Genomic DNA, 18658 nt, shown 5'->3' on the forward strand with positions numbered 1-18658 from the left:
GAAGGATAGTGTATATCCATGTCTTTTAGAATTTGATTTCCATTACTTAAACTGTGGAATCAGTTGAAGTGTCCAGCTTGATAAATAAGATCCAAGACAGCAAAAGTAGGTAATAGAAAGCAAAGACTACTAAGTGGCCCTCTAAAAAAAACGTAAGTTGATTGAGTTTGGTTAGAGTACATTGTATGTATTTAGAGAAAATTCATAACATCTGATATAGGATAATATTTACTTGTATATATAATATATGTTAGCAATCTTCCTTAAGAAAGGAAGAATGCAGTCATGAATTCTACAATGTTCCGTACTTTTTGTCTTGTTTGTAAGAGTAGCTGTTTTGAAGAGGGTAAGGAGAGAGCACAGAAATGGTGGGACAAAGGGTGAACAAATGCAGTAGTGATACTCACTAGGTAGAAAATGAACTATACAACTGGCCAGAGAGGTAGTCAGGAGGGAAAAACTGTGAAGGAAAAGGTATTCATTACCTTACTTATGTAACTGTAATTCCTCTGTGTATCACCTTTACAATATTCAATAAAAGAAGAGAAGAGCAAGGCAAGGCGTGGCTAGAGGAGGCATGGTTAGGAATATTAAATGGGGTGACATTGATCAAGACACATTCTATTCATAAACTGCTTTGTTAAATGGCAGCTCCTTTCTTTAGCTTCTTAAATATAATAAATGAAAAAAATATAATTCTAAAAATAGGTATTGAAAATAGATTACGTGTATGAGGATGAAAATTCTTCAGACTTCTGTGCTTAGAAATCTATATATTCATCCATTCATCAATAAATTTAAGAGAAAGATGCAGACTATAAATATGAAAATGAGACAAATTTCATTTTGGGTTCAGAATGGTGATGTTTAAAGTACTTGCTGTCAAAAAGCAAGCTTCTACTAACTGTAGTAGTTTATCCACAGTTCATGAATCAGGGTTCATGAACTGGTATTTAACTAAGATCATCTTAATAGTTCTGGTTTACTTTCATTTGTTATTGTTACCGATTTCCACTGTGATGGCAGCAGAAAACTTTATTAAAAAAAAAATCTACTGCCACATACTGTCCTGACATGGAGGGCAGTCTCCTCTGTGAAATTTAGTTATTCTGAATGACTAGAAAATGAGCAGGCACCAAAGCCTGTTTAGTATTAGGTAGTGTCTAGAATGGAGACAATATGGAGTGTATCAATTGAAATTCTCAAGTCAGTACTTAACTTTGCCTTTTGCAAACTTTTTTCCTATGAATATGGTTAGTGATTATGATCTTCAATACAGTCATTTTGTCATGTTTCTTTGGATAAAAATCCAGACAGAAACTGGAGCATGTAACATACAATGCTGTATTTAGAAATTAAATGCTACTGATAATTTCAAATACACTAGGGAAAAAAAACACATACTGACATTGTATGAACAAGAATCTTTTTACAAAGATTTGTGCTTATTGAATCATTTTCTGTAAACTTCACATGAAACAAGGTAAAACTGAAATGTTACCTTTTATACTTATAATTTCTTAAAATATTATTATATTGTAATTTCTTTCTGTTTTCTAAATTACTCAAAATAATATGTAGAATGGAAAGATTGAAATAAGGAAAAATTAAAGAGTAAGGACTAATAAAAATAACAAAGAAAGGACTCACAGCAGTCACATTGAGTTACACTACAATGTGCTGGATAAAGCTACTAAGTATCAAATAGATGAAATCAGAAAACAGTAACGGGATAGAAAAACTGAGAATTATTCTCAAGATACTGATTGAATCTGAAAACTATTGATTGAAACAGGGAGAAACGAAGGATTAGAGGATCACCTCATATCCTCTTATTTTCCTGTTCTTATCTTTTTATCCATAACTATAGTACCCACGGATGTAAGAAGAGTTGTCAACCCAGAACTTTGATAGTATGTAGCTGATGGTTGGGATTTTAGAAGGCATGTTGCCAGCTAAGGTGTACTGTACTTGTACTTCAGCCTCTTGGCAAATGAGATTTCCTTGATATAAGCCAACACATGACACAATTCTTCCTAAGGCAAGAGAGCTTGGCCCAAATAAAATCAATGGTAGCAATTTGGGGGAGTGAGGAAAGACTAAAATACACAGAGATTCATTGTCCTGCTGTGTATTTGCTGGGAGGAAAAAAATCCATGAACCCACATTGATGTTAGCAGAGAAGAGTGCTATGATATTATTGAAAGAAAAGCTGGTCAGTGGCCCTGGTTTCATCCCTATCCCAGGAAGACTGAAGAAATCACATGGTGGAAGAGCCTGTTGCAGCAATATAGCATCCAACAAGAATGTACTTCTCTTAATAAAGCAGACTCATGCATGGTTCAGTAAGTTGACAAGCAGGCAGCAAGTGAAAGGAGTTCTAGGATTTTGATTGAACCACATAATCCATCCTGATCTTATAAGAAGCCTCTATCTAGGTTCTTTGGAAGAATCCAGATACAAGCCTCACTAGAAAACATGAAACATGTCTGTGTATCTTTCTCAAAAGATGAATGTAGAAACAGATTTTGGCAGAGCCAAAAGAACAAAAATGTGGTTATTCATGCCTAAGATATCTAATTTGTTTCAGGCTGGCTTTCCAGTTGGGGAAAGCACTTTAAAATTCATGTGCAATGTACCTTAATTTAAGTTGATCGGTTGTTTTATCAAAATTCAGCTGGAGAGAAATAGTATATAGCAATCCCTGAGGGCAGGCATAGAAGAGCAATGTACTATAGAACATAAATGAAAGTAACCATTGGAGAAAATTAAATGTTTCTAATAAGTATCATATCAAATTTATAATGTTCAATATACAGGTTTTATAAAGAAGTAAATGAACTACCAGTTCATAGTATCAATGTGTTATATATCTGAGCCAGTGTTAGAACACAGTAGGAAATTAACACATTCTTCTGCTTTTACCATTGTTATTTTAAGAAAACAAAATCAAGTTTTGATGCAACCCCAACTAGAAAATAATGTATTGAACTATGATAAGAGTAATATGTTGGGCCTCAAATCATAAACTATTAATTTGAAAATGGAATTATTTCATTGTTCCTTTAATATTACAACTGTAATATCTGAAACCATGAATTCATTTTTGTTTTGGTTTTTATTTTTTACTGCAGCATAAACCTCTGTGTTTCCCCCACCAAAATTAAATACATAATATAACATATCCTACATCTTGTAATTTGAAGAAACATAAACTATTTCTTTTAATCTTCTAAGAACATTCACCATGAAATCATTCATCCTTTTGTGATGGGATATTATCTGCCTTCATCAAATGAAAATTAGAAAAATGTGCTCCGTCAGTATTGATTATTTTATACCTCTTTTTTCATTTTAAAGAATGATCCTGACATAGACTGAGTGAAGCATCACTACAATCCACTTAAAACTCTTTGGCAAGGAAATGAGTTTTGATGTAATTGTGACTTATATTCTATTACTCCAAGTAATTTTTTACTTGAAGTAATATAAAGTCTTTATTCAACAATAGCAAAACAGAGAGTGAGCAAAATATTTCATGTTTTTCAAAAAACTGTCATTTCAGATACAAAATAGTGCAGTAAATGGTCTGAATTCAGGGAACAAAATATTTTATTCTCAACTTGAAAAAAGTGTAGTTCCAAACTCACATCTTGATTGGTCATTTCCCAGTAGGGTCTCTCTCCATAAGACACAACTTCCCACATTACAATTCCGTAGCTCCAGACATCACTGGCAGAGGTGAACTTGCGGAAAGCTATTGCTTCAGGGGCAGTCCATCTGATTGGGATTTTGCCTCCCTAAAAAATAATTTTAAAAAATTAAAATGCTCACATATTTCAAGGGTACCTGGGGATTCTGCTGTCTCACAGTAAGATCTGGAAAGAGATGTAGCATTTTTAAGTGAATCTGTTTGACAGCATGAAGTCTCTTTACACATCTCCCAGCCCATAAGCACTTGTAGACTAACTGCTAATTGGCTGTCTGGAAGGTTTCTACTTGAAATTCTCTTTGACTCTTGGAACACATACAGGACCACATCTCAATTACAGTCCTCAGGATGGCAGCTCTAAGTAGGAAAAAGCAGGCAGTCAAGCAAATCAATAAGGTACACTCTCAGGGTTTTCTAACAGAGAATTAAAGGACTCAAATTCCATGCATTTTTGAAATACTGAAGTTATGAATAGGAATTCTAGATTGCTAAATGTAACTCTGAAAGGTATAATAGTTAACAAGACAAGAGGAAAAAATTAGGTATGTTAAAACTTAAATGTATCCTGAACCTCAACTTGTTTTTTTTTTTTTTGCCAATATTGGGGCTTGAACTCAGGGTCTGGGTATTATCCCTGAGCTTCTTTTGTTCCAAAATAGCACTCTACCACTTGAGCCACAGCACCACTTCAGGTATTTTCTGTTTATGTGGTACTGAGGAATCGAACCCAGGGCTTCATTCATGCGAGGCAAACACTCTACCACTAAGCCACAATCCAAGCTTTGTTTTCTTTCCTTTAAATTTGATTTTCTCCTCTTAATTTCCCTTCTTTTTATTTTTGTTTTTGAAAGATTAGAATGTTTAATCTAGGAAATGGGCTTAAGTCAACTAAATTGGATTATTGGAAAAACTATGTTTTTGTTTTACATTGAAGAAAAATTGATTTTGTATGTTTACTGTTAGGTCACACAACAGATACTTGCATATTCTAATATAAAATATCTTTATATTTAAATTCAGGCATGCTCATATACTCAAACATTTCTTCTTAAGAAAATATATATTGATAAAGAAGCTAGAGAGAAAGAGAGCAAGCTTGCTTGTTGATTACCATTGCTAGTCCCATTTTTAAGGAAAAGCATGATTTAATTTGCTTTATAAAAATGAGTCATAAATTGCTGTTATAATAAATGTCAAGATAAATGAGGAAATGACAATTCATATTATGTTTATAATTTGGCGGAAGATGAATGTAAATGAATTTGCTCTTTTTTTGTATGATCATAATATTTGCCGAGGACTTTCCTGGAACTCATTTTTGCCAGTTAAGTATTCATAGGCAAGATCTCATCACATATAGATAGAACAGTGATTAGTTCATAATGTGAAATTTGGATGCTTCTTAATGATAGCACTTTATTGATGATCTTAAACTTTATCTCAAAATTTTTCTTCTGGATCTCTAGTCAGCATATGCCATTAATATTACCTGAAATTCCCTTACCTATTCATCTCTTAAGTTTTACACCAAGTGCTACCACATCCAATTTTAGTGGAGTCAGTGTTTTGGGTTTTGTTTTGTTTTGTTTTGGTCAGTCATGGGGCCTGAACTCTGGGCCTGGGCACTGTTCCTCAGCTCTTCAGCTCAAGGCTAGCACTCTATCATTTGAGCCAAAGTGTCACTTCCAGTTTTTTCTGCTCATGTGGTGCTGAGGAATAAAACCCAGGGCCTCATGCATGCAAGGCAAGTACTCTACCACTGAGCCACCTTCCCAGCCCAGGAGTCAGTTTTCAGAGCATTGAGATCTCTGTCTCTCCCCATAGTTCTGTAGACAGGCAGCTTAAATTAGTAGACTTTAAATAGTCTAAATTTTGCAGTTAGCTAAGACATCCATCAATCAATCACAGTGTCAATAGACTTATCCACACTTTTAATCTTTGTCAGGCCAAGTTTATGAAGTGCAACTTAAATCTCAAAAGAATTGTTAATTGAAGATTCATTTAATGAAAATAATGACAGTGAAATTTGAGATCAGAAGAGAAGGGATATACCATCAATTTATTAATACAACAGGCTAACCTTTAATAGGCTTTGTTTCTTTAAATAAATCACTCTTGCACAAACTCTTAAATACCTATGAGTCACAAAACAGCAATGTAAAACTAAAATGGAAAGATTTATTATCTAGTAAAGAAAATATTGGGGGCTAGGAAGGTGGCTCAGTGGTAGAGCGCTTGCCTTGTATGCCTGAGGCCCTGGGTTCGATTCCTCAGTACCACATAAACAAAAAGAAAAAAGCCGCAAGTGGCACTGTGGCTCAAGTGGTAGAGTGCTAGCCTTGAGCTGAAGAGCTGAGAGACAGCGCCCAGGCCCAGAGTTCAGGCCCCACGACCAGATCCCCCCCCATATATATATATATATATATATATAGTTAGACTGTCAATGTATTTTGTATTTAAAAAGTTGAATAAGAACAAATGTACCACATATCTTAATTCATGATGAAAGTTAACAAGAGGATTCTGTGTTAGAACAAAAGGGATCCAATTTGAAAAGAAAAAGGCTATCTAATAAATTCTTCATAATGAGTCAAGATAGTAAGAATATCCAAATTGAAGATGTTGGGAAGATTTAGAGTTAAATACTCTTTAACTTAAGAAGGTCAAAGTGAGGAAATACAGTATAATAATTTGTCCAAAACTGTTTTAGCCATAAACATGCTCTTATTCCTGAGGAAAACTGTAGTTATATACTTTATCAAGTAGGAGGACATTACTTCTCTAGAAAAAGTGTTGATTTACAGTCATTATAATTGATGAATATGGATAACTTCCAAGCAATAGGGATAACTGACCAGTTTTCACTAGATGCACACCTAACAGTTTTCTAGTACATAAGAAAAGTAGCTAGGAATTGAAATACTTCCAGAAAATTTAATACTTTTTGAAAGAATACCTCTTTTACTCAACAAGATAAATTAATTAAAATCTATTTTTAAATATTTACTTTATCATTGAAGAAACCTTAGTGAAAACAGTTCGAATTGTCCAGTATTTTTATATCTGCCTTTTCATATATGTGTGTACATTTCACTTTTTCCCCAATATATAAGCCCGAGTATCTACCTTTCTCAAAATCACATCATTTATGTAAATGATACTGTCTGCAAATGAGTGTAATATTTGAATTGCCTAAATGAAAAGGAGCGATAGATATTTTTAATTTTCTCTCTCTCTTTCTCTCTTGCTCACTGTCTCTTGCCAAATTGGTTAGGGATACATCTTTTTTTTTTTGGATTTCTTTTAATGTCTTTAATAATTAAATGCATTTCATCTAGAGTGCAATCTGATAGATCTCACCCTTGTGGTGTAGGCTGCCTCAGGATCGTCTTCCAGGACTCTGGAAAGCCCGAAGTCAGACACCTTGCACACAAGGTTACTGTTGATTAAGATGTTTCTAGCAGCAAGGTCTCTATGCACGTAGCCCATGTCAGAAAGGTACTTCATTCCTGCAGCTATGCCTCTCAGCATGCCAACAAGCTGAATCACTGTGAACTGGCCATCGTTTTTCTGCAAAGAAAATGGTAAAATATTAGTCAAGCAATACCAATCACAGAAGGAAAATATGACAGTATCTTCCTTCAAGCTCCAAATTAATATTATCATGCCCCAAATTCATATGCCATTCCTTTCTGAAGGCAACTGGAAAACAGAAACTAAATAGTGAACATCGGTAATGTTTATCTATCAAACCAGATAAGGCCTCAGAAAGCCCTGTCAAAACAATCTCATTTCATTGCTTTTTTTTTTTTTTTTGCTTCATAACTCCTGTACTTTCAGCCATAAAAATAGTTGTTCTGCTGAGTGTCTCTGCGTCCTCCTGTAATCCTCGCTACTTGGAAGCTGAGACTGGGAGGAGGACTCTGATTGAAGGCAAGCTCAGGGAAAGAAGTTTGCAAAACTTTTCAACCCATCGTTGGTACAATGGTACATGTCTATCATCTCAAAGTTTGTAAAAGGATGAGATTGGAGGACCATGCAACCCAACCTAAGGAAAAAAAAGTGTCCAAAAGACTCCATCTTCATATGTGGATGGATGTGGCAGCACATACTGGCATTCCCAGCAATAATGGGAAGCCAGAAATAGGTAAATTATGAATTAGCCTTAATTATGTCTCAGATGCATGCCCATGTGAAAAGTAAGACACTATTCTAAAAAATAATCATCCCCATTATCTTTTATTTAGTTTCTAATTACAATGTACTTAAGTGAAACATGAGGTCATACATGCTGATGTGCATAAGTTTTCTGAGAAGAACATGTTTCAAACTGTACTTAATTTTGGAGTATAATTATTCTGTTTCCATATGTCCCGATCCTATTTAACATGTTTGCTTTAAAGCTGTGTAGTGTTAACCTGAATGTCATGGACGTTATATACGCAACGTTGAATAACAGTTTCAAATCTTACCTTTAAAAATGTGTCTAAAGAGCCATTTTCCATATACTCTGTCACTATCATCACTGGTTTACCTGAAAATAGAGTGATATAAACTGTGATACAAATTCTTTTCTTTCATTTTGCTTTCTTCTCAAAAAAATTTTGATATTTTTATTGGTATCCAAATTTATGGGTGGGTACATATGTGTGTATGTATGTGTATAATAGCAATATTCTTCTTGAGTAATAAACAAGTTCTTGGAATTATGATGATTTACTCACAGGATTGGGTCCAAGAGAAAAAGGTGTTACAATGTTAGTAAATGACAGTTAAGATAAACAAACATAAATGCTCTCACAGTTGTTAACGTCTAACCCTTCTGTGTATCTGTAGTTTAGTGTGAGTTCTATTTTGGTGAAGAAAATAATACAATGTATAATATACCATATTCATCTTCATATCAATTTTTAATCAAAGTTTTTAACCTCTCTGACCATCTTCTTTATGATCCATAAACTATAAAATGTATGTTGCACTTTATATTTGGGTAATTCTTTGTTTTTAATGATTACTTACTTTTCTGCTCCCTACCACACCTACCATCTTCAACAACCCCAAGTTTGCTAGTTCATTCAAGAAGTGTTCTAATTCCATTGCTTTGTGAAAATTTCTATAGAAATCATCATCTCTGGAGGAAGAGGCTATCCTTCTTTGTCATGCCAGAGTAGCCCAGAAGTTAATTGGGCAGATTCTAAGGCCATACTTCTCTTTTCTATATAGATCAGATCATTTCCTGTGACAGTTCATTTTTATCTCTCAAATTTGACTATAGTAAGTAACTTCTAGGAAATCTGTCACATCGGTAATTTCGTTGTGCTTAGGAAGATGCTCCAGTGAAGATCAGTGTGGAAGAAAAGTGTATCAAAAACAACTGCCCTTCAATATGCGCAGGCATCATCTAATTTGCCAAAGGCCTGATAAAGAATTGGTGCAAAAACTAATGAGTAAATGATTATTGTTCTGCTTCTGAAGTAAAACTTGCAGGATTTACATCAGCACATCCTCATCCCTTCAGGTTTTCCTGGTATTTAGTCTCTAAGGATAGTCACAGAAACTATTTTCCTTACTCTGAGATATTCCAATGACTGAGCTATCAGTTTCTCAGGGTCTTCAGTTTGTGGACCAACCTTTCATAAAACTCACCAGTACCCATAATCCCGAGTCCCTTTTCACCAATAGATTCTCTCTATTGAGAGTGTGAAAGTATATGTGTGTGCATACACTTTTATATGTGGTATTGGTTTTTGTCTCTGGAGAATCTGATTAATATATTCCCAGCCATTTAGTATTTGGGAAGTCAAATATCTCTGTGCCTCAGTTCGCTCTTCTGCTCAAATTAATATAATCTACTTCATAGCTGTATCTACCAAGTTATCTAAAGCATGAAAATAGATTTTACCACTTAAAGTTTGCTGGATGTAAATCACATAAGAGAACAGATCACATTTTACATCCCATAAAACTATATATGTACAGTACAACATGAGAAATAAAAGAGCAGAAATTCTTGCCACATAATTAAATATCTAAAAAAAAATGGTATAGGCACCATTATAAGAATACCTGTATTATTTCTTTTTTTTCATTTTTTTATTGTGATTAAGTGGTTACATAATTTCCCAAATTTTGCAGTATTGTGGGATAGTGAGGCTTAGTGAAAGTCACAAACACATTCTAACTTTCATGGGGCAAATTGTCTATCATGGTCTATACATTTATGAGTTCTATAAGCTTTGCAATACAGTTATTTCTTCCACATTGGGTGATATGTACAGATGAATGGATCCAAATGGAATATTATGCAGCCATTAGAAAGGACAAAATAATGGCATTTGCAGGGAAATGGATAGAGCTGGAAGAAACCATGTTGCACAAGGTAAGCCAAGAGCAGAGACAAACGGCACATGGTCTCTCTGATAAGTGGATGTTAAGTCCAAAATGTAAGGTGATACCACAAAATTAACAAGACTTAAGAAACAAAGGTCTTCCACTCATCTGTTTGAATCACTACTAAATAACCCCATGCTGCTGATTACATATATGGTATATATGTGTACACCGGAGGGAAACCAGGAAGATGACACAGAACTAGAGGGAATCAGGGAAAAACATACAACAGCGGGATCCATCAGCTGCACTGGACATTAACCAAAATGAACTAAGCAACTCAATGGCAGCGATGGGAAGGAGGGAACAAATGGGAAAGAGGGAACAGCTGATGCTATGCAAAACAAAAGAAATGTACATATCACCCAATGTAGAAGAATACCTGTATTCCTAGATATTCAAAAGACAAAAGCTGGGAGGATCATGATGGTATGCCAGCCCAGGCCAAAAAACCATTAAAAAGTCTGTGAGGAAAGTTTTTATAGCTCAGTTGAAAAACCTATACCTATCATCCTAGCTGCCGAAGGAAGTGTAAACACAAGGATCATTGTGCAGGCCAGTCCAAGAGGAGGAGAAGGAGGAGAAAGAAAAGGAGGAGGAGGAGGAGGAGGAGGAGAAGGAGGAGGATGAGGAGGAGGAAGAGGAGGAGGAGGAGGAGGAGAAAAGGAGGAGGAGGAGGAGGAGGAGGAGGAGGAGGAGAAAAGGAGGAGGAGGAGGAGGAGGAGGAGGAGGAGGAGAAAAGGAGGAGGAGGAGGAGGAGGAGGAGGAGAAAAAGAGGAAGAGGAAGAGGAAGAGGAGGAGGAGCAGGAGGACGAGGAGGAGGAGGAGGAGGAGGAGAAAAGGAGGAAGAGGAGGAGGAGGAGGAGGAGAAAAGGAGGAGGAGGAAGAGGAAGAGGAGGAGGAGGAGGAGGAAGAGGAAAGGAGGAGGAGGAGGAGGAAAGGAGGAGGAGGAGGAGGAATGGAGGAGGAGGAGGAAAGGAAGAGGAGCAGCAGCAGCAGCAGCAGCACAAAACTCTTAACAATAACCAGAGTAAACTAAGGGTCCTAGTCATCATCTAAGTTGTAGAATGCTTGTTTACCAGATGCAAAGTCCTAAGTACAAACTTCAGTATTTGGAAAAAATATTTAAAGAATAAAAACTTGCTTTAATATTCCGTATTTTAATATATGTCCCTGTTGTCCATAATAAAAACATAACATATGAAATATTTATTGAGTTAAGAAAAAGATCTCTGACATTCAAATTACTCATTTGTGCCTATTATTTAACTTTTGAAAATATTCTTATGCTTTTTTCCATGAAATGAAATGAATACTATATAATTACTATATCATCATATAGTGCATATCTTTAGCTTAATACCGTTCTTCCCAGGGTACTTTCCATAAGAATTTATTAACTGAGGGTATTGCATAGCTGTAGATATAATGCTATAGACATATTTAGACATAATGTTATACAACATGACAAATTTAGTCATAGCAGGTTTGACAATTAGAGGAAAAAAATGAAGAAAGAAGATTCTTCATTGAAAGAGTATTTAAAATACAATGGTTAGAATAATAAGATAGGAAATTCTAATTTCTTAGATACTTTTTAAAAAATACATTAAAGTTAATATTCTCTTAATGTGAGGTTAAAGTACATTACATATTTCTGTCATTTTCTTTAAAGTTTGTCAAACACCATTTCTGTATATTTGTCCACACTAGGGAAAACATCATGTGTACCAAGAAAATGTGTTAGAGTTGCCATTTGTTCTGAACCTTGAATAAGAAAGGGAGCTCAGGTATAGTAATATGTGTCCAGGAAATGAAGTCTCCAGGAGAAGAAACATGTATCTGGACATATTACCTGAAATATGCCATTGTCTTGTTTCAAATCATGAAGTAGAAGTGATTACAGTAAGGAATGTTGTACTTACAAATGGGTTGAAATGCAAAACAACGGTAAAAAAGGTCAATGAATCATTTAGATTGTATTCGTAAATGACTGCAACAATGTGAACAAGTGGTCTTTTCCTTTAAAAAAATAAAACAATATTTTAATAATTATCTTTACATAGTTGTTCATGTTCAATTGAACATGTTAGTTTATGAATGCAGTGCATCTTCTTTCAAATTTATATTTTTATCATCTTTAAGTAGTTGTACCAAGGGATTGCCATACAACAAATCAGTTTATTAGTAGAATGCTTGTTCATCGATATCATCCTGTGTTTCAATCTTCCCCATCCTTCCCAACCCAAATCTTCTGCTCAGTTTTCCTAGTTTCACTGGATATGCAGTAAATATTTTGACTGCATTATCTTTACATCCTATAATTGTAATTTTTGTTCTCAAATTGAAAAATGCCTTTAATTTAAAGATTACCTCTAATTTAAAGATTATTTTAATTATATTGCTGAACCCTTTAAAGCAGAATAGGCATTTATTTTTAAAGATACTATATTCTGTTTGGAGCCCTTTTGGTTCTGAGACATCAGAGACTGTTTTAGTCTTTTATTTTGTCCAAAGCTCTTTTACTTCAAGCGTCCAAAATTAATAAACTTTCTCAAGAGATGAAAGCTTGTTCTGGCAGAGAAAGCTGTAGGTCCTAATTTGTACAGCTGTGAGAGTACCGTGGAACACACTGCTGCACCAGACACTGTCTGTTCAATTGCCTCAACTGATACCCTCAGGCATAGTCAAGGATGAAGCTGACTTTTTGTAGAAAGATGTCATGTAGTAACTCTGCCATGAGCTTCTATTTATGTTTTTATTTTTATTTTTACTAAGCGTTCTGGAAGTATTTTAGTACATTGTTAGCTGGTAAGACTAAAAGGATTATTTATGTACCTGCTGAATGTAAGTCCTGATGTAACTAGAAATACCTAGATCTTATTGTTTGTGATCAGCTCATGCTTTTACGATCTTCTCCAAATATGATTCTTCTACTCTGGCTAATCTCTCCCCTCTCTTGTAGAAATTCACTGAAGCAGCCTCCCACATTGTAAAGCCACTGAAGAACTGAATTTCAGCAATTTTAAGGAAAAATGGCCTTAATTTTTCCTCTTTGGTATTTTTTAGCTTATACTCCATGAGCAGACATCTTGATCATCAAAACAAAATAAAACAAAAATCTATGCCTCACTTATTTTCTGTCCTTTATCTGTGTAGGCCTTTCATTTTCTATCCATTTACAATTCTCACAGGTCCTTACAACTCTTACAGTTCTTTGGAACTTTTACAGTACCAGTACTGGAGCTTGATCTTAGTGCCTGGCCACTGTCCCTTAGCTTTTTCACTCAAGACCAGTACTCCACTACTTGAACAACAGCTCTATTTCTGGCTTTTTGCTGCTTAATGAGAGGCTCCTGGACTTTCCTGCCCATGTTGCCGTCAAACCTGAGGCCTCATATCTCAGCCTCTTAAGTAACTAGGATTACAGGAGTGAGCCACCACAGCCTGACAATGAATTATCTTTAAATAATATTTTATTTGGATAAATGGTGATTATTTTTAGGAAAGATGTGTACCTGATACTCATCATGTTAGTTTTTTTCAACTACTTTTAAAAGTTAGATTAATTGTTCAAGACAGTACAAATCATAATGTCAAAAACTAAAACTTTCTTTGAACAATATGATAGGGACCTAAAGCATCTCTCTTATATTAAATGAGAAAGAAAATCAATCACAATGAATGTTTGCAAACAAATAGGATCTTTTGTTGTTGTTGTTAGCAACAATAAGACACTTCAGGGCCTATTAAATTATTTTTCATGCATGAGTCATTTTAATGCTAATTACGTTTAGTTTGGCTTATGCTTTGTCTCAGTTCCTGCTAGCCCACAAGAATGACATAGCAATAATTAACATGGTTCACTCTAACCCTGTAAATTCAATCAAGCTGTATAAATCATTTTTCATTATCCAGTTTGAAGTACAAAGAGTAGATATGCCAATAATCTTGAAAGTATATTATTACAGATTCATGTGAAAAGAGCTCATAAAGCATGTCAAAACATGATTTTAATCACATAGGAGTTTTGACATTACTTCATATTATTTACTAAGAGCTTGTTCCAGAAATAGTCTATGCAGGAAAAATACATTATTTGTAGATTCATGTTTATGATTAATAATCATAAAAGAGCTCTAAATTATTGACTTACTGGAAGCCTACCTTTACAAGGCACAATATTATTATTAAATGTTATTAAAATTCTACTATTATTATATTACAACAGGTGGTATTCAAAGAAAGAGACTCAGGATTCAATTCATTATTTCAATTGAGTACAGAATGTTCTCTAAAAATTGTTCAAAATATAAATCTTGTTTTCCTGCTTTTTGTAACTATGATCTAAAAATTAAAGCATTTAAGTGATAATTTATATTTTAAAATGTCACCAATAATTATTCTTCATTTTAATAAAATCTTGATAACCATCCCTATCTCATACCAAAATATTTATTCATTGATGACATGTTTAATAAGAAATTTATTCCATCCTTTTATATAGTCCCTATAAGTGTACCCTCTAACCAACTTACTAAACTGTTATTTTTAATTAACCGATGTGTAAGAAGCATTTAAAGTAGCTAAACCTACCAAGTAGAAAGGTAATTGTCAGAGGCTGAGAGAGAAATGTAGAGTTTTTCAATTAATATATATTTGAGGGTTGAGGTGGTTTTTGTTTTTGTTTTAGTTTTTGTGAGTTTAGGGCTTGAACTCAGGGCCTGGGCACTGTCCCTGAGCCTCTTTGTGCTCAAGGATAACACTCCACTATTTGAGCAACAGCAACACTTCCAGTTTTTCAGTAGCTGATTGGAGATAAGAGTCTCAGGGGACTTTTCTGGGCTGGCTTGGAACCACTATCCTCACATCTCAACCCTTAAGTAGGATTACAGACATGAGCCACCTGTGACAAGCTTATATATTTGAGTTGTAAAAGAGAACAGTAATTCTAGAGATCTGTTGTACACTACTTTTTCTCGAGAAAGAAATACTGTATTGTAAAAATCCAGATTCAGCTTTCATGGTAAGAACTTTCTTATTATGATAAAATAAATGTGCTTTTTTGTTTGATTTTTACCATGTGATTTTTGTAGAGCTAATATCCATTACAAATCTCTAAAAAAGAACAGGTCATGGCCCTCATGGTGAAGCAAGTGTGTTTCATAGTAGTAGATGAAACTGATTTGGAATAACATGAATCTAATTCTTGCTTCTCATAGGTCTTGCCAAGCAGTAGAAACATGACCTGTGAGCTTGTTAAAATTGTAAAATGTATGTCCCAAAAGGGATCAATTGTAACAGACTTTTGCAATTTAACAATAACACTAGAGGCACATTCAATTTTGAGAAACATTACATAAGGCAACCTCACATCACAAGATTTGCAGTTAAATCTGGACTTATTTTATTTGCATTTATACTGTCTGCTTTACTGAAACCATTAGTTGAACTCATAGCAAACATGTAATACTACTTAGGGCTATGAGGGACCATTTCATTTAGGACATCATAATTCACTAGAAAAGTAGGCATCACTGAATTTCCCTTAAAAACACCTTATGAATTGTAAATGATTAAAGACAAGCTTCTGCCTATACATGTACAGTTTTATCTCATTAGGCCATTTTCATTGGGTTACATTCCATTTGGCATATTAACACTTGGAGCTGTTTGAAATTACTTTTATTTCAACCCCAAGAGAAACACAATAACACAATCATTAAGACTCAATTACTAATAGCTAACAAGAAAGTAGGATTGTGTGCTTATAACAGGAATAGACAACCCTCATCAAGAGAAGAAAACAAAACAACCTTAAAATTAAGTTGTTTCAACCTTAGAAAGTTATCTAGAATCTGAGCCTTGGTGGCTCACACCTATAATCTTAGCTAATCAGGAGGCTGAGATCTGAGGATGACAGTTCCAAGCCAACCCCAGGAAGGAAAGTCAGTGAGACACTTATCTCCAATAAACTACTCAAAAAAAATCTAGAAGTGGTGCTGTGGCTCAAGTGGTAGAGTGCTAGCTTTGAGAACAATAAGCCTCAGGGACAGTGTCCAAGCCTTGAGTTCAAGCCCTAGAACTGGAAATAAAAACAACAATAACATCAATTTGAAAATTTCATGCAGTTGTCTGTTTCCATTCCCTATAGTATTTTGCATATAGATATCTATGAGTTCCATAGTTTCATTTTATTCTAAATAAAATAAAAACCATAATGTTCAACAGAAGCAATCTCTAGTCTCTCTAGTTTCTCACCTAGCTTGCTTTTCTCAACTTAAAATATTTAGTATATTTGCTCATTGTTTGTTTTTCAGTCACTCAAATGTTTTTCAGTCACTCTATAAGGGCATGAGCTCTCAGGTAAAACAACATTTAAAATTGGTTTATCAAGTAGAATTATTGCAAGAATTAAAGGAGATTATACATTAAAAGCAACAGCATCCTGCTTAGTAAAGTCCTAAAACAATGCTAATGGTTTTAGCAATAACTACATTAATATATGCAGGATCTTGTGAAAAGACTTGCAAGGAATTTCTTACCAGTAACTCTCAATTTTTCTTCTTGAGAGTACATGATAGAATTTGTAGCTTTAAAACTAATATGCATGCCATATCACTATATCACTAATATACATGCCTTATCTTCAGAATATTCATGTAACTCTAATGTATTCACTCATTAATTTCATTTATTTCTTTTCTTTATATTACCTAGCGTGTCTTTCCCTACAATACACATAACAGACTACAAACCTATTGCAATTTCAAAGAGCTTATGGTTAGTAAGGAAAGTAAAATGTGCAGATAAAATACACAACATGACAAAGGGCAGAAACATATTCCTCACTTTTCTAAGGAGGCACTGTATTCAGAACACATTCTTTCAGCAGAGTTATAAAAGTTCTACATAGGCTGCCAACTGATCCTGGAATCTGAAATTGAGAAAATGAAGCACCTAAGCCTGGGGGAGGGGAAGATGGGGGGAGCGCATTTCATATCCAATTCATGACACCAACCATACTTGTTCGTCATCTTCTAACCCTTACCTTACTCTCACTTACTTTCTCAAATTCAAACATGGCTCCCAATTTAATCCCAGCACACACACGCACCCAAATCAACTGAGCAGAAAGCACTGAAGTTATGTACTAGCCCTCAATGAACTCAGAACAATCCCCAGCTCTCACTATTGGTGGGCAGCCTTCACATTCATTAAACAAACATAGGCCTTGAACACTTGCATACTAAGGCTTGTATTCTGGTGGCAAATTGGGAGTCCTTTCTCTTCATATCAGTATTCAGAATTCTGCTGTGCCCATTCTGCCATGCAGACATTCAGGCTTAAAGGCAAAAATTGCCAGGCATAGATGGCTCACACCTCCTACCTAGTCAGGGGGCTGAGATCTGAGTATCCAGATGCAAAGCCATCCCAGACTGGAAAGTTCCTGAATCTCTTATCTCCAATACACTAATCAGAAAGAGCTGGAAGTGGTCCTGTGGTTCAAGTTGTAGAGTGCTAGCCTTGAGCAAAAAGAGGCTTAGGGACAGAACCCAGGCCCAGAGTTCAAGATCCACTATGGACCAAAAAAAAAAAAAAAGGAGTCTAAATAAATAAATAAATGAAAATGACATTGAGTTTATGGAGAAGGTCACATGTGAATTAAACTTGATGTTCAAGTAGAAAGTGAAGGGCTGGGACTGTGGCTTAGTGGTAGAGTGCTTGCCTAGCATGCATAAAGCCCTGGGTTTGATTTCTCAGTACCATATAAACAGAAAAAGCCGAAAATGGTGCTGTGGCTCAAGTGGTAGAGTGATAGCTAGCCTTGAGCAAAAAGAAGCTTAGGTAGAATGCCCAGGCTCTGAGTTCAAGACTCAGGACTGGCAAAAATAAAGAAAACCTAAAGAAATGAAAGTGAAGAGGGCATTCTAGGACAAAGGAAGTGTCTCAATGGAACAAAAACAGAGCTAGGAGAGTTACCTGGAGAGGAATTGTGTAAATGTAAAACGAAACTCAAGAAATAAAGCAGCAGATGGGAGTTAAAACGTTATATGGTGTGAATAATATCTAATATCATATGTGTATACTTTATATGCAAATGTTAAACTAATCAAACACAAAATTGTTTAGAAATGGTACAGGAAATCAGAAAGAGAAATAGAGGGGGATAACATTATCATAGAATATTATACAAACAATGAAACCACTTTGAATAATTAATATATTCTACTTTAAAAAGAAAATGGGTATGTGACCACATGGTAACCAATGAAACATTGAAGTATATGCATTTTGTGTAATCTGTGTGCTTATTTTATATTATACAAAATAGCTATGTAATAAAATCTAAGGGTAATGAGTGTAAACTAGGCTGAAAAACATGTGCAAATAAAGTGATTGTCTTGGAAAATACTGATCTGGAATAGCTCTAGTTAATATATAATTATGGAGGTGTCTATGTGAATATGTGTGTATGTATATGTATGTGGGTGTAGGTGTGTTTGAAAGGTAGTTATGAATCTATGTAATAAAACCTGTTGGAAACTCAATGAA

General features: G+C 34.8%; 1 protein-coding gene across 5 annotated transcripts in view; it reads right to left on the bottom strand.

The window, feature by feature from the left end:
* Epha5 (EPH receptor A5) overlaps nucleotides 1-18658 on the bottom strand; it is a 293039-nt gene that overhangs the window by 13309 nt on the left and 261072 nt on the right. For all 5 annotated transcript variants that reach the window (XM_042678116.1, XM_042678115.1, XM_042678119.1 and 2 more), the window contains 3 exons: nucleotides 8185-8246; nucleotides 7073-7282; nucleotides 3651-3800 (listed from right to left, as the gene is read on the bottom strand). In XM_042678116.1, coding sequence (XP_042534050.1) covers nucleotides 3651-3800; nucleotides 7073-7282; nucleotides 8185-8246 — 422 coding nt within the window. The remainder of the gene's footprint in view (nucleotides 1-3650; nucleotides 3801-7072; nucleotides 7283-8184; nucleotides 8247-18658) is intronic.

This window comes from Dipodomys spectabilis, unplaced genomic scaffold (assembly GCF_019054845.1).
Source record: "Dipodomys spectabilis isolate Male_0828 unplaced genomic scaffold, ASM1905484v1 ptg000043l, whole genome shotgun sequence".
Taxonomy (NCBI): Eukaryota; Metazoa; Chordata; class Mammalia; order Rodentia; family Heteromyidae; genus Dipodomys; species Dipodomys spectabilis.